The sequence below is a fragment of the Brugia malayi genome, assembly GCF_000002995.4.
Source record: "Brugia malayi strain FR3 genome assembly, contig: Bm_v4_Chr2_contig_001, whole genome shotgun sequence".
NCBI classification, from domain to species: Eukaryota; Metazoa; Nematoda; class Chromadorea; order Rhabditida; family Onchocercidae; genus Brugia; species Brugia malayi.
This window is the reverse complement of record NW_025062476.1, coordinates 8,254,033-8,268,724: the sequence shown is the minus strand read 5'-3', so window position 1 is coordinate 8,268,724 and position 14,692 is coordinate 8,254,033. Positions and strand designations below refer to the sequence as shown.

At 33.9% G+C, this 14,692-nt stretch overlaps 3 protein-coding genes across 5 annotated transcripts; 1 reads left to right on the top strand and 2 right to left on the bottom strand.

Annotated features, from left to right (window-relative positions):
- Positions 1–573: 573 nt before the first annotated feature.
- Positions 574–1,727, bottom strand: Bm17519 (Uncharacterized protein; the record flags this gene model as incomplete). The annotated part of the gene is made up of 2 exons (XM_001900207.1): positions 574–1,095; positions 1,179–1,727. 2 exons carry the CDS (start codon positions 1,725–1,727, stop codon positions 574–576), a joined length of 1,071 nt encoding a protein of 356 aa, XP_001900242.1.
- Positions 1,728–2,050: 323 nt separating this feature from the next.
- Bma-mpz-5.2 (Uncharacterized protein) lies at positions 2,051–4,680 on the bottom strand (the record flags this gene model as incomplete). Its single annotated transcript, XM_043078889.1, has 8 exons — positions 2,051–2,260; positions 2,394–2,489; positions 2,565–2,643; positions 2,880–3,031; positions 3,471–3,599; positions 3,880–4,008; positions 4,163–4,219; positions 4,561–4,680. 8 exons carry the CDS (start codon positions 4,678–4,680, stop codon positions 2,051–2,053), a joined length of 972 nt encoding a protein of 323 aa, XP_042934823.1.
- Positions 4,681–6,584: 1,904 nt separating this feature from the next.
- On the top strand, positions 6,585–11,942 carry Bma-dbt-1 (Uncharacterized protein; the record flags this gene model as incomplete). 3 transcript variants are annotated; one of them, XM_001900209.1, is made up of 12 exons in its annotated part: positions 6,585–6,651; positions 7,581–7,645; positions 7,810–7,931; positions 8,083–8,150; positions 8,573–8,685; positions 9,037–9,121; positions 9,375–9,451; positions 9,647–9,757; positions 10,156–10,329; positions 10,714–10,905; positions 11,455–11,556; positions 11,805–11,942. In XM_001900209.1, 12 exons carry the CDS (start codon positions 6,585–6,587, stop codon positions 11,940–11,942), a joined length of 1,314 nt encoding a protein of 437 aa, XP_001900244.1. The 3 variants fall into 3 exon arrangements, with proteins under 3 accessions (XP_001900244.1, XP_042934821.1, XP_042934822.1); XM_043078887.1 differs by lacking the exons at positions 6,585–6,651; positions 7,581–7,645; positions 7,810–7,931; positions 8,083–8,150 and having other exon boundaries at positions 8,605–8,685; XM_043078888.1 differs by lacking the exons at positions 6,585–6,651; positions 7,581–7,645; positions 7,810–7,931; ... (1 more) ...; positions 8,573–8,685; positions 9,037–9,121 and having other exon boundaries at positions 9,416–9,451.
- Positions 11,943–14,692: the final 2,750 nt, after the last annotated feature.

Below are 14,692 nucleotides of genomic sequence, written 5' to 3'. Positions count from 1 at the left end.
TTTTTCATTTTTCGAGAGGGCTTATTTACAATTTTGCATAGTCAATTCGAGAAAGATTATTAAATTTGTAATTTCCGGAAGCATAATGTAATTGGTTTGAAAGTCAACGGAAAGCAAATGCTGTAATAAAAGTTTAAGTGAAGTGGATGGCAAGCATAAGTCATTGACTGAAGACTAAAAAAGTTATGCACAGGTAGTAGTGCCATTAATTGTATTCCATTCTTAATCAGTCAACATGTGTGCGTGCGGTGAAATCAGAATACTTACAAGTGAATTCCTTCATTGATTTTTATTTTGAATGTACAACTCGACAAAGTACCACTTTTCTATTCAACTAATTTTTACTAAATTTAAGATTCTTAACTTATTTCTGACAGAATTTCGACAACTTATTAATGAGTGATCAGCGGTCTTATTGCATTAGCCATTATTTCTCATTTCATTGTGAAATGATTTAAAAAGCATTCAATATTCTTTTAATTTGAAGTGTTCCCATTGTTAATTCTTATTGTTTTTTATAAAATTAAAAGAAAAAATTATGCTTAATTTCTAGAAACAATAATTGAAATCTGATTATTTTCGTGACACAATCTCCTCTTCGTCCGAACTGTCAGCATCCCTTTCTTCAGAATGTGTCTTTTGTGTACTCTGCTGATAAATAATGTAATCTAAATGTGGTATTACTCGTCCATTACTTCGTATTGGTGCTGGAATTTTCCGTAAATCGTTAAAAAATGAATGTCCGAGCACTTCATTACCTTTAAGTCTCAGGTGAGGTTCATAAACAAGGATAGCTTGCAGCAATTGGATCATATCGGCTGGTGCATTGCATGCATTTAACACTACTCGCAAACTACGGGCACGTTTTCGGGCATATCGTGGTTTTTTTACTTTCATTGCCTGACATTGCTCCGTGCTCGGATAGCCAAATATATCGATGACTAGTCGAGCTTGATCCTGCCAAGTACGTCCCTGTAAGAGTACTTTGCCAGTGACAAATTCGGATAAAACACAACCGCATGCCCAGACGTCCACTGCTGTTGAATACCTAGTCGAACCGAATATCAGTTCCGGTGCTCGATAATAACGTGTCACCTGAAAACGAATATTGATTTATCAGATTTCAAAGCACTTTTTATCAAACCATCCCTTTTTTAATCTCTGTGGGTAGTACTAACCTGATATGGCGTATTTTCTTCGCTTTCTCTTAACAGTTTTGCACTTCCAAAATCAGCCAGTTTTAAGATCCCCTTTTCGTCATCAACAATCAGGTTAGATGGTTTAACATCTCGATGCGCAATGCCTAAGGCATTCACGTAATCTATTGCTGAGAACATTTGAAATGCATATAATTTAGCATCCAAGAGGGGAAAACGGCGACCTATTTTGCTCATTCGCAATTTGCCCATATCTGTGGGTAAGTAATCAAAAACCATGCAGTAACATGTCTCATTATCTGATGTTAGAGTGAAATGATAAAGAAGTGTGATGATGCATCGATGCTTCATTCGAGATAGATAATACACTTCTGGATTGATTGCAGACCATCCTTTACCTGCCCAGGTCTTCTTAATTGCAACGATCATTTCTACCGGCCTGTATAATCTAGCTGAATAAACATTAGCGAAAACGCCGCTCGCATGGAGATGCTCCTCGCCGAATGTAATTTCCACTTCTCTACCTTGGCCTGGTCCTTGAACTCGGAGTGCTTTGACAGTTCGCTCCATTATTTCATTCCCAAATAATTTTCAAGCTCCCGATTTTCCAAAATTCGTAATATTTTACATATAACTTGAACTGAATCCGTGCTATATATTTATTTATCAAATGACATCAAATATTTACTTTCCCATTTTATACTTTTCAAAAAGAGTAAAATTTGCATGACATGAATTTAACATACACCGCAAGTGATTCCATAATATTAGAGCACATACTAATGAATACCTTATTGGATGACATTTACCACTTTCACTTTATGCATTGTTTCTGATAAAAAAAGCAAAAGACCAATAAATTTTAGAACTTTCGTTATTTTTAAGAGACTTCATTAAAAACCACGTTTTTGTGTACTTCGCATTTCGACATTAGCACCCTTACATGCTTTTAATTTCGATGGATCAAAATCAGCTCCAATTGGTAATTCAACACAATTCTGGGAAATAACAATCTTCCTGCTATTTTTACTTGCATGTTGTTTCTGTAATATTGATGGACGATTTAATGTTTTTGAAGCCACAGCCATTCGGAATTGGATGATCTGCAAAAATCATAGAAATCATTGACTTCATCAAATTTTCAGAAGTAATTTTTTAAGGTTTTTCATATTGTAACAAAATGAGAGAAGCCGAATAACTGTATTTTCAACTAACAAAAAAACCCAAAAAATTTACTTGTTTTTGAGCAATTTCTAGCACATCACTTGCAAATTCGACTTGATCACGATAACTATCAATACCTCCGGCCAAACTTTCGATTGTAAAATTTACCTTAGTAGACGAAAAGTCATGTTGTTGATATGATTTTCAATTTCTGAATGTTAAAACAGTTAAGATAAGGAATACCTGACCATTTTCAATGACTGCTGCTTGTATGAAATAATCAAGCATAGTTTTACTTGCAATGGGATATTCATTCACTTCGCTAAAACAACACACTTCATTTGCAAAACTTTGGATTCTCTAATATAATGCATTAACAGTCTTTTCCAGTTATTTCATAAATTATTGATTAGTTCTAGGGATCGGTGTACTACATAAATTTTCTTTGAAAACTAATACTTAGTTCGGTACAATTTTAATAATTATATTTATCATAATGACAGAATCCGGAATGCTTGCTCAACTGAATAAGAATCAATTGTAAGTGCCAACAAACACCGTATTACATCTCCTGGACGTAGATGTAAGGATGAAAGACTGTCATTAGCTGTAGCATTCACTTGAATTCTTTCTTTTGCATCATATTTCACAGATAATCCGAGCACTTCGCTTATGTCAACTATATCATTAATACGTAGAGCCATTTGGACCTATAAACTTAAAGTTCTATTTTTACCACTAGACAAATTCAAAAAAATAAAGTTTGCGGTGATGAAGCAGATTTCAAGAGATGAAATGCAAAATTAATTTTATATTTTGGTTAGATAGATCAGTTGATTCAAGATAATCCCCAAAATAATTGTCGATCAATTTAGGGTGTTTTACAAAAGATAATCAGACTAAAATGCATTGCAAAGTCTTCTTTGAGTTTTCATTTCTTAATTACACAATGTTTGCTAAAACAGAGATCTAAAATATATTGCGTATATTCTACTTTTTTCGTCGCAACATGATTCCCTTTCAAAAAATTTCCTAATCAGTTTTATCAGAGGAGGAAAATTTCCCACTGACTTTATTTTAAAGGACCCTCGAGAATTAATTTAATTTATTTAAGATTTCTTTCTGATTAAGAAAAATTAGTTTTCTTGCCAGATACTGATCGATTGCTCGTCCGGTGCATTTCATTTCTCGACCTCTTTCTACGCTTATTTTTTCCACAAATGTCTTTTTATGCTTGCATTTTGAATAGCACATGCGCTTGAATATTACAGCTGCCATCTGCATGTAATATGCAAGTTAGAAGTCCCAAATCAATTTAATTTTAGACTAAAACCTTTAAAAGCAAGTATATAGTCCTTTTCAATTCTTTAGTTGAAAATTGGTACAATTTTGAGTTTATTTAGTGGATTCTACAAAATAATGTATCTCTACTATTTTATAAGACTACATAAATTATAGGATTGTTTAAATAATTATACGCGCAAGGAATTTTCATTAATTATTCAGTAATTGAACTCAATGACATTTTTATAAAATTTCCAAGAAGGAATTATTTCACCGGTGAAGGTTTTTTAAGAACACCGTTGAGCTCATTGACAGTGCTGATTTTCTGCCCATCGACAGCTACGATAACATCACCAACAAATACCCGACCCACTGATGCCCCTGATTTTTCAATATATGTTACCTTAAATGAAAGTTTCGTTTCGATGCATTTATTTAAAGTATGGCTATATTCTACCCTTAATCAGTCATTGTTCTTAACAATTTTGTGGCATAAGAAACTGAACATTTAATATTCTAACTAAACAAGACTCTCTAAAATTGGGATGAATTTTAACCTGTAAAGTATTTTTGCAGATTCTTAGTCCAAGTGGCTTCTTAAGTAATACAGTGTCCTAAAATACGGTCTGGTTGGATCAAAATATAAGTTGAGTTAATTGGTTGAATCAAAATTAACAGGCAGAAAATGCTTCGACAAAAATTTAAATGATTGCAGTGACAGGATAACAAATGGTACTTGGCCAAAGAAATGCATAATCCATTATTCCGGGAATTCTCGAATTGCTTCCCTACCTAGTTTTTTTTTTTTTTTTTTTTTATTATAAATACGATTTTTCTACTACTAAGCACTAAGAAGCTATTAATTAAAAATCACCTTGTGGTCTAAAAAGTGGTAAAAGAAAAAACCGAAGAATCATTTGAACTTCTGTAGTGAAATTGAACAATCCATTTTAACCTGAAACGGCTCTAGTGGTGTGGGATGAAGGACAGGTTGCTGTTGCAGTTTATGGTTCTCTGGTGCTTCCTTACTCTCTTCTGAATTTTCATTCCACTTCTTTTTCTCTCTAGTGCGCATCTATGACAGTACCAATTTATGATGACAGCTTCAGTGGAGTCCTGCTTTAGAGTGGAACTGTTGCGACGTTGGTAGCAAAGGTTTATGAAATTGCTTGACTGATTTTTATTATTATATATTATTGAGAAAGATAATACATGCAAAATCCTTCAAGATATGCAAATTACCGATAAGCAAAATTGAGGTTGTCAACTTGATTCTGTTTTCTGATATAAATTTCAAATAAATTTATACTTTTGACAACTAATACTTTGGTTAGATATAGGTATTGCTGTAGAAAGGAGTCATGAACCTCAAAGCATGGTCAAAACATTCACAGGCTTTACATGTATTTGACCAGCCTTGTAAATGGGTCGCTATGGACAACTGAAATAGCAAAATTTCAAAAAAAAAAAAAATCATATGACAGTACCAGTTTGTGATGACAGCTTCAATTAATTATTTGGATTACATATTAGAATCCAAGGTTAAATTTTGTTCCTCATATTCATATTGCTTAATCAGTTTATTGTATAATACTGTTACAAGCAATCTTCTACATTACCTCTACCTAGATTGTAAATTTCTACATTATATTCGTTTATTGTTCTTCTCAACGACTAAAATTGTCTTAGTGTGATTCGATAATTTTATTTGAACTATTACAATTTCCCCATGTGTGCGCAAATTTATTTTGCTGCTGCCATTATTATTTTGAATTAAAGTGAGAGTTCTAGTAGAAGTCATCTAAAAACACTTAAATAATAACGCTCTATTTTATTAGATTAACAATCCGATACATTTACATGCAATTTAAAAAAAATTTTAAAAATTCTGCCCATTTCTTGCAGAAGTATCAACCAGAAATTCAATCTTTGTTGTCGTATAGATGTCAGGAACGTCTGTCCTTCCATTTCAGTTATTTCAGTTACTTTTATAAGTTTTTCAATTCAGTACACTCCGTAGCAGTGACAACTGACATTAGTGAGTGGTACAGTAGAGTAAGTCTATCTTGAAAGGCTACAAGAAAGAGTACCACAGTATTTGTCAGCTTCAGTGTCACAACAATGCCGATCTCGTGACAGTATCGCAATGGTAAGGAAAGTCGCTACCAGCGCCAAACCAGCCCCAAAAATATTTGTTCACTACAAGCAGGAATTTGCTCAAAGTGCTATCTGTACCACTTGCTCTCACAACGCTTCCACTTTATTTCTATTGTTGATTTTTCATTTTCATTCGATTCAATAATGTTTGCATTTCACCATTCTTCCTTTAGGAAGAAATTAACCTTTGAATTGTCATCTAACGGATCTTTACATTTTGGTTATAATCCAAATTTGTTATTGAATTTTAAAAAGAGAAGAAATGTTGAAGGTAGATCAGTTATAATATGATATTTATTTGATCAATCCCAGAGAACTTACGCTAAGAATAATTGTAATGTGAAATCATCTTTTCAACCTTGCATAGTTGCATAATTCAGATGAGAAATAAAAAGCAAGTCACCATCTTTGGAAAGTTGTTGACACTTACTGTCAAATTAGGAAATCTCTGCATGGCAATGTTAAGAAGTAGTTTCAATTCTGATGATCTTATCACCGAGATTTCAATCCCTTTACACAATAGAATTAACTAACGTCACTGTAAAAGTCTAACCAAGTGTTGTAAATCAATATTTTACGTTGTTTATTTTACTTTTAAATACGTAGCTTCACATTTTGCAATAAAAAATTGGTGCTAATGAAATGTGAATATTGAATTGACTTGGTTGACTTTGTTTGTGTCACAGTTCTGACTTGTATATGTGACATTTCAAGCAATGAGTAGGTAGACACACAAGAAATGTCTCTTCTCACTGTATATTTACATTATTTATTAGACAGCTGTGAAGATGTTTTATGAATGCAGGAAGATATCTTTTCAGGATGGTATCACTGATAGGTCGACAAGGACTATATTTGTTAAGTCGTAGGATGTTGTTCAATTCAATGGGTATGCTATCTTTTTCTTTCATCTTTTCCTCACTTGATATTAGAATTAAGTGATAATGTCTTAGAGAGTAATTCTGAATTTTTGGATTAAAAAATTTCAAAGACTAGCAACACTTTCTTAAATGAAGAAATTATGCGCCACAAATGAATAAGCTATCCTGCGAATGCAATCACTGAATGAGCTTATTATTCAGCAAGAACTGAAGATGGGATAGATGTAATAGGGAAACAGACAGAAATTCCCAGACTTGAAATTACTGGGGGATTTTAAAAGCTGTCAGACTGTAATCCCAAAACTCTTCTTTCTCTTGCCACATAGTCATCTGCCAAGATAACAGTAACAGTAAACTCGAAGTAGATGATGATAACTGATGATAAGACAGGTAGACAAATGAACTGTTCCTGCCGGGCAGCAGCCGTACTTTGTCACCAACTTTTAGAGCAGGTTGTCCCTCATTCCTGTGTCCCATTACTACTTCACTGCTTTACTTGCTGCACCTATTTTATCAACCAGTTCGAGAGTTCCGCGACTGAAGAAGAAGAGTGGAAAAGAAGGAGGAAGAAAAGACAAAAAGGATGACAGAAGAATAGGAAAAAGTTGAGTAGAAGACACTTATACACTGCTTTCACGGCACATAAAATATTTCGTGTGCAACTGGGATAGTCCCTAGTCTGGAGAACGTTTTGGTCCAGGACTTCTGTGTCAAAATATGACCTGAGAGTTGCCGAATCTCATTTTCTAACAACACTGTTGAATCAATTATTTTACTCTCTTCATTATTTGTCAACTATTATTGATTGTTGAAACGTGGGAATTCGAACGGAATCCATTGAAAACAGGTGCTATGAGGCGCTTCTTGCACCTGTTCATTCATTACCTGAAGATAGTTCATTTTGCAGTGAGTGAATTTCATGTCCTTTTTATTTCAGCTAGATTCCTCCCACTTGTGCAGTTCAAGTTGTCAGATATTGGTGAAGGCATCGCCGAAGTGCAAGTAAGCCATCAATTTATTAATCAATATGCGAATTACAGTTTACAATATTTCAAACAAATTCGAACTAACTCTTTTTTAAATGATTCGATTCTTAAAGACTCCTTCACTTAGAAACCTCTAAAAGCTACGCTGATTCCAAGGAATGATTAAAGAGTAGTTTTTAGATTAAAGAATGGCATGTGAAAGAAGGTGATCATGTGGCACAGTTTGATAACATTTGCGAAGTACAAAGTGACAAGGCATCAGTGACAATCACCAGCCGTTATGATGGTGTCATAAAAAAACTGTGAATTTTATCATATCCCAATTTTCCTAATTATGGATGAAAATTACTTCTATAACAACCTTCATGAAAGTGTTGTCCTTCGGAATTGAAAAACTAAATGATTGACTTCTTTCATATCAAAAAATTTGGAGTCTAAAATAATTTGTTCTAGGTACTACGATGTTGAGGATGTAGCGAAAATAGGAACAACCCTTGTGGATATCGAAGTTGCGGATGTCGGTACTGATGTTTATTTCTTCTTTTTCAAGCAAATCCATAACTCAGTTGATTCGCAGAATTGCGTTCAGCGGGACTAGGAATAATTAGAAAGGATATGTTTTGTATTTTTCTGTGCCAATCCAAAATGAAGTTGATTTTAATGTCAGGTTAATGGTTCAAATACTTAAGTTACAAAAAGATCGTATATTTTTGGAACTGCGCAACACATTAGTTCTGTCGATTGAGCTAATAGTGATCCAGGAGCCTTGTACATAACAATAATTTTTTTTATGCATAAGGGCCATTGCAAACTGGAGAATCAGCAGTTCCCTTTACCATGAGCATATTTTGATCAGCTAGTAATGAAAAATATAGTTGCTCTTCAATATTTGTTAAAAGATGCCATTTTAATTACTTAATTTCTTTCAATTAACTGATGCCAGGTGGAAATCGTGATGGGAAACTAGAGAGAGAAATGACCACTTCAGATAATGCTCAGGAAGCTAGGAAAATCCTTGCGAGTCCGGCAGTTCGACAACTTGCTAAAGAAAAAGGGGTATTTTTTTTTTCTTTATTTGGCAGTTATTTCTTATTATTACATTTGAATTCGTAGACATTTTCCATTGTCTTAAAAATTTCCGTAAAAGGGGACATGAAGAGAAGGAGAAAAAATAGAACAATTTTAGGTGATAACTAATTAGTAATATCTCACTAAAGTTTATTGCATGTTTAAACAAGATTCAGTGGATTTTCATTGCGTTTCTACTCCAAATCAAATTTTTTTGGTCCCTTCTGGAGCAGAACGTTCTAAATTTATATCTTATTACAGTCGATTGTTAGAAAAAACGCACTTGCTTGTAATAAATAGAACGAATTTGTCATATTTCTCACTAAATGATTGTTTAAGGTGAATCTGAATGAAATCACTGGGACAGGTATTAGTGGACATATTCTGAAGGATGATATTATTTCTTATGTCGAACGTCAAACTGGTAATGAACTTCAAACTTTGCATTTCTTTTTTTATGCATGCTATTATTAGTATAACCACTTCTCAGAACATTACTATTCACTATACTTGGGAGCATACTGTCATTATCAGTTGTGAGAAATTAATGATATTTCTGCGTATTGCTTAAAATGAAATATACTGAATAGCTGCTAGGGAATACTAAACTAAGTTACTCTTGGTAACATGCGTATTCATAGTCTCCCTGTCTTTTGAAAATTTTCGGTATTTTCCAGACTCGTCAACGGCAACAGTTGCAGATGTGACTTTCCATGCAATGTCACCACTGTCGCATTCTTTGCCGCTGGAAGAGGTTTGTATATATTACTATTAATTCATCATTACCATTAATTCATTATTGCTATTAAATCATCTGTAAAAATGAGTTATTTAATTTTGTAGCTTATTTCACACTTCCTGAGAGAAAGATTATATCCGGCTGCTTGCTGCAGTCGTAAAATAATAAGTCAATGAGAACTTTCACTTATGAAATTTGTCGTATTTTCAGTTTGAAATGCTAAAAAAAGATAAAATGATCCCTATACGCGGTTATACTCGTGCTATGGTCAAGTCGATGACTGAGTCTTTAAAAATACCACACCTTGGCTTTTGCGATGAAGTAATGTTTAGTTGGTGTCGTTACAGTACACTTTTGTCCTTAATATTATTTCATAAAGTTAATAAATTTTTATATGCAGTCCGAAATACTTTTTTGATCTTTTTTCATTATTGAGATAAGAACAAAATTAGGTTAAAGGATTTTGTATATTTCTTTAAATAAATTTGTAGCGGAAAATTTTTAGTAATTTCAAATAAATTTTTAAAATTTCAAATAAAGTTTTAGCAATTCCTTCGTTTTGTTAATCTTGTAGTTTTTCATATCCTAGAATATCATGAATCAGAGAGAAGAACATTGGCCAGAAATTAGGAAAAATAACTGTTCAAGGAAGAATTTCTGTTACGTGATAAAGAAAAGGCGGTATATAGTGGAGTTTTTCGGTTAAAGTTTATTTTCAGGTGAATTTTGATCGATTAATAACAATGCGGAAGGAACTGAGAAATTTTGAAATAGCATACAATGCTCGTATGAGTTTCATGCCAATTATTATCAAAGCTGTCTCACTTGCTTTAAAGAAATTTCCAAGGTTGAACGCTATAGTAGACGAAAATATGGAGAATGTCATTTGTAAAGTAAGTTGGTTTTATTATCAAAAATCTATTTGATTTCATTTCTAAGCCAGGTAATTAGCGTGGTTTTTTAACAGCTGGTTGCAAGTTACGAATTTTCTGTTTAATGTTATTTCGTTAATCTGAATACTTTCATCACAAGCGGAACAAAAAAAAGGTTCTCTTTGCGTACAATGTGTGCTACAAGTTTGATGCAATAGCAGAACAGCAAAGTTTTCAGCTAATTTAAATATAGATTTTTGTAATATTGATCGAGATTTTCCAGCTTTACGGGAAGAAATTATGAAAAGTCCAGAAGAAATTTTACCTGATGCACTAATGTGTTTCAGTTCCGGATGTCAGGTATTTTAGCTGCGTTTAGATGTTCCAATTAATTAGTTTTTTTAGGCATCGCATAACATATCAATAGCTATGGATACTCCGGAAGGTCTTGTGGTACCGAACATCAAACACTGTGAACAGCGCACATTATGGGAGGTTGCTGCTGAGTTGAACCGTCTTCAGGAAGCTAGCGGTAAAATGAAAATAGATCCAGATGATCTAAAGGATGGAACGTTTACACTGTCCAACATAGGAGTGGTGAGCATGCTTTTGTGACACAAAAATTGTATGAAATTCCAGTAAAGCATTCATTTGGTACACCGACATACACATCGTTCGAAATATATTCCTGATAGTAAATTATTTAGATTCAGAGATTTGAAGACAGATTTCTTTTGATAGCGATTGTTTTGCTTTGTAGTCTCAGCAGTCTATTTAAATGTTTTTAGCATCTTTGTTAATTTCAAATTTAGCACCGACTCCTTATGTGTACTGTTGAGTATGACATGACAGCACACACAAAGATCCAATGCTGTGTATAGCTACCAATGAATGATGAAAGTGATTGAACTATATATTTTGTTAAAATTGAATTTAGGTTAGTGGTCTTGACTGTGCATCAGATGTTTATTAGAATGCTGCAATTAATCTTCCGTAAATTACTTCGTCCTACTTAAGTTGTTTGTCAGAACGGTGACATTTGGCAACATTGTTATCATTTACGTAATATTGGACTGGAGGGATTTTCTTAGTTTTGAGGTATTACAAGTGAAGAATACTATGAAAAAATTTTTGTTAAATTTGCAGCTTGGTGGTACTTATCTTATGCCGGTGATTATGGCACCTCAGCTTGCGATTGGAGCAATTGGACAGATTTCTAAACTTCCTCGATTTAATAAAGAGGGGAATGTGAGTTGTTCAGAAACACTGTTTTTTATTGCATTCGTTATTCCTAGCTACTTCAGTAAGCGTCTTTTCCGGTATGTATATTGCAGACTCTACACATCTGAAACTGTGTATTTGAAATAAGTATCATGTTGACTGCTGTGATTAATCTTGCAAAATATTTCCCACTGACTCAGTGATTGATCTCGCAATATATTTCCGAGAAAAGCAAGGTTGCTGGGTCAAAAGTTGACAATTTCGCATATTGATAGATCTGCGAAGCCAATGTGGTGAAGTTTTCGTGGGCTGCAGATCATCGTGTTATCGATGGTGCCACGGTAGCTCGTTTTAGTAGCCAAGTAAAGCGGTATCTGGAGAATCCATCCAACATGGTAGCTGATTTGAGATAAACAATGATGTGCGTTGTTTTTTTCCTTTAAATCATTACAAAAGTTTTCATAGTCTTTACTGACTTCCCAACTTTTAAGCGTTTTTCAATGCATTTCAGAAAAAATGTACCATTGTTTTACGTATCTTCGATTATGATGACCGGAAAATGGATGGACCAAACATATCCATTCACAACTGTCAGATTATTTTTAAACTCATACGAGCCTGTTCCCTGCGTTCTAGTCTTTTGTAAGCTAGTGTTTGATGCAAAATTATACTTATTTCGACCCGAATCCCACTTGCTTATTAACATCTGTCAGTTTTATACTGTGCTCACTGCTATTATGTTTTTGACATAGCAATAATTTTTTAAATCATGTTATATCACTAATGCTGTAGTGAATTTATATGTTCTAAGATAATAAAAAAGATGACTTAAATCTGTTGCTTTACGATCAAACTTTCACACCCATAAAAGAGTTCGCGGAGTAATTCATTGGTGATAACATCATGTTTATTTCTCGACAAGGCAACAAAGGTTGTGATTGTGCAAAGGACTCTGGAAGTGCCTTGGATTTTGATCCTAAGTACTGCCGATACATCCCTTTCACTGTAAGTCGACAGGAGGAAGACAACGTTGACGGTGGACGTTTTGTATTTGAATGGATCTGTTCAACTTCCATGCGATTACTAATTCCTTCTTATCATTTTCTTTACACTTTGTTCTTAATTCCGTCTTACAATGTTGGAATTCAGTTTGCTTCCCACAGTTCCAGTTATATAATCCCTCAACAAAATTACTTTACAAAGAACTACAACATAACCCTTGACCTATATGTAAACTCGCTCGCTAATGGTTTTCTAGCTGTTAGAGGATGCAATTTCTGCAGCACTAAATCGATAGTGTATGATAATGGTAGTAAATTTGACGGGAAGTTTAGATACATTCTGCTATTTCCCTTGCTAGTTGTGTATTTCCCCGTTTACATTTAATCAGGTTATTGACCGAGTACTGAGTTAATTAAAGTTGAGTGGTATTGTATGAGCATATATTTGCTGAGAAATTGCCAGACAAATAAGGCTAGTTGGGTTGACAAGAAGTGCCTATATGGACTGATTAAAGTCTAAATACTTTCTAGTTGTTAGAATTCTTCTAAAATTAGAATAGAAATGCGCAATTGACCTCATGCAACAGTTCCTTCTTCAAGACCAAAATATATTCCCGAAAGGTCTACGAGCGAGTGGGAGGAAGGCCATCAGTGGTAGATTGTTATGACATAGGCTGTGTGGTGATACTAGTTAAGTACTGTTTTGGTAGGTAAGACGTGTCTCTTTTAGTTAAACATTATAGGGTGGTCTAGCAGAGCGTCTCTTATGCATATTGTGTTTTGTTAGGAGAAATCAGAACTATTGGTGGGATCCCGGCTCAAAATGACGAGCCATGATAGATGATGGGAAGGAATCATATCCTGACATGTCTGAACTACTAATTCGATAGTTTTATTAGATACCTCTTTCTTCCTATCACATTCCCCACTTTTACATTTGGATAATCACTACTTCAGACGTATCTGTCGTCCTCAAAACTACTGATAACGTGCACCAATCGTCTCCATTGACTAAAAGTAATTGAACTTTGTTTTCTTGACCGTTGGCACTGCATCGGAAATTCAACTTGATTTTGTCATCAATATTAATATTATCGGACTTTATACATTTCAATTCACTTGCATAAACTTATTGTCAATTAAGTGCTAAGAACTGGACTCCAAATTTTGTGTTTACTTCTGTAACATTATATTCAAGATTTTCATTGCATTATGGATTTCTACAATATCCTTATTTTTGTTATACATGATAGACAGCGTTTTAACGCTGAAAAGATTACAGAGGGCGAAATATGAACGGAAATCGTTGTGAAATTCAGTACGATTTAGAAATGGAAATGTGGGAATTGACTATAACCCGTGAGCTTGCTTTTATGTGAACCTAATTAACTTTGACTCCTTTTGAATTTCCTATATTAAGAATGAGTTTTGCCCACTAGATGTCACTTAGTCGATGTATGATTGTGAGTAGAATATAGTGATGGCACTTTTGGAGACTTACATAATTCGGATTTAGTGGATGGGATTCGTGTTATAGTTCTCCATCGAACTGTGTTTTTGCCGACTAACCCATTTATGTAGTAAATACGGAAATTAGTGAAGAGAATACGGAAAAACGAAGTTTCTCTTCCATATTTAAAAACTTTTCCTTCCTGTACATTTTAGTTTCAATTTCATCACATCCTGAAAACAGGCAGCACTGGTCGCACGGAATAAAGGGACGAAGGTAAAATTTGATTATCATGTTAAAAATCATCACCATCAGCTTACTGTTTCAAGAGCACTGCAGGATAATTGTAAACCATTATTTGCTGGGTGAAGGCAAGTTGTGGCAGAACCAAATAGTTCGTTAGTTTTTTGAATAGATTTGTTCTCATCCACATCTTGCAGTGTTGTAGATGTTATTTTAGATTAGCACAATGTCATAAAGCTATCTTTAGTATTCGCGCTTCCAATTCCCATCCATCAATTTTTGTCACATATCTTAATATTCGAAAATGAAATTATTATTGATAAGAAGGTGATCAATTATTTCATAACAGTTTGCGTTCTGAACAGTTAGTGTTTCTTTTTTCAAACCTTGTTAGTTTATTTGTAATTACGCGCTTTTCGTTTTTGGTATACTGTTCTATCACTTAAATTCTTTTTTAAAGACATTTCCG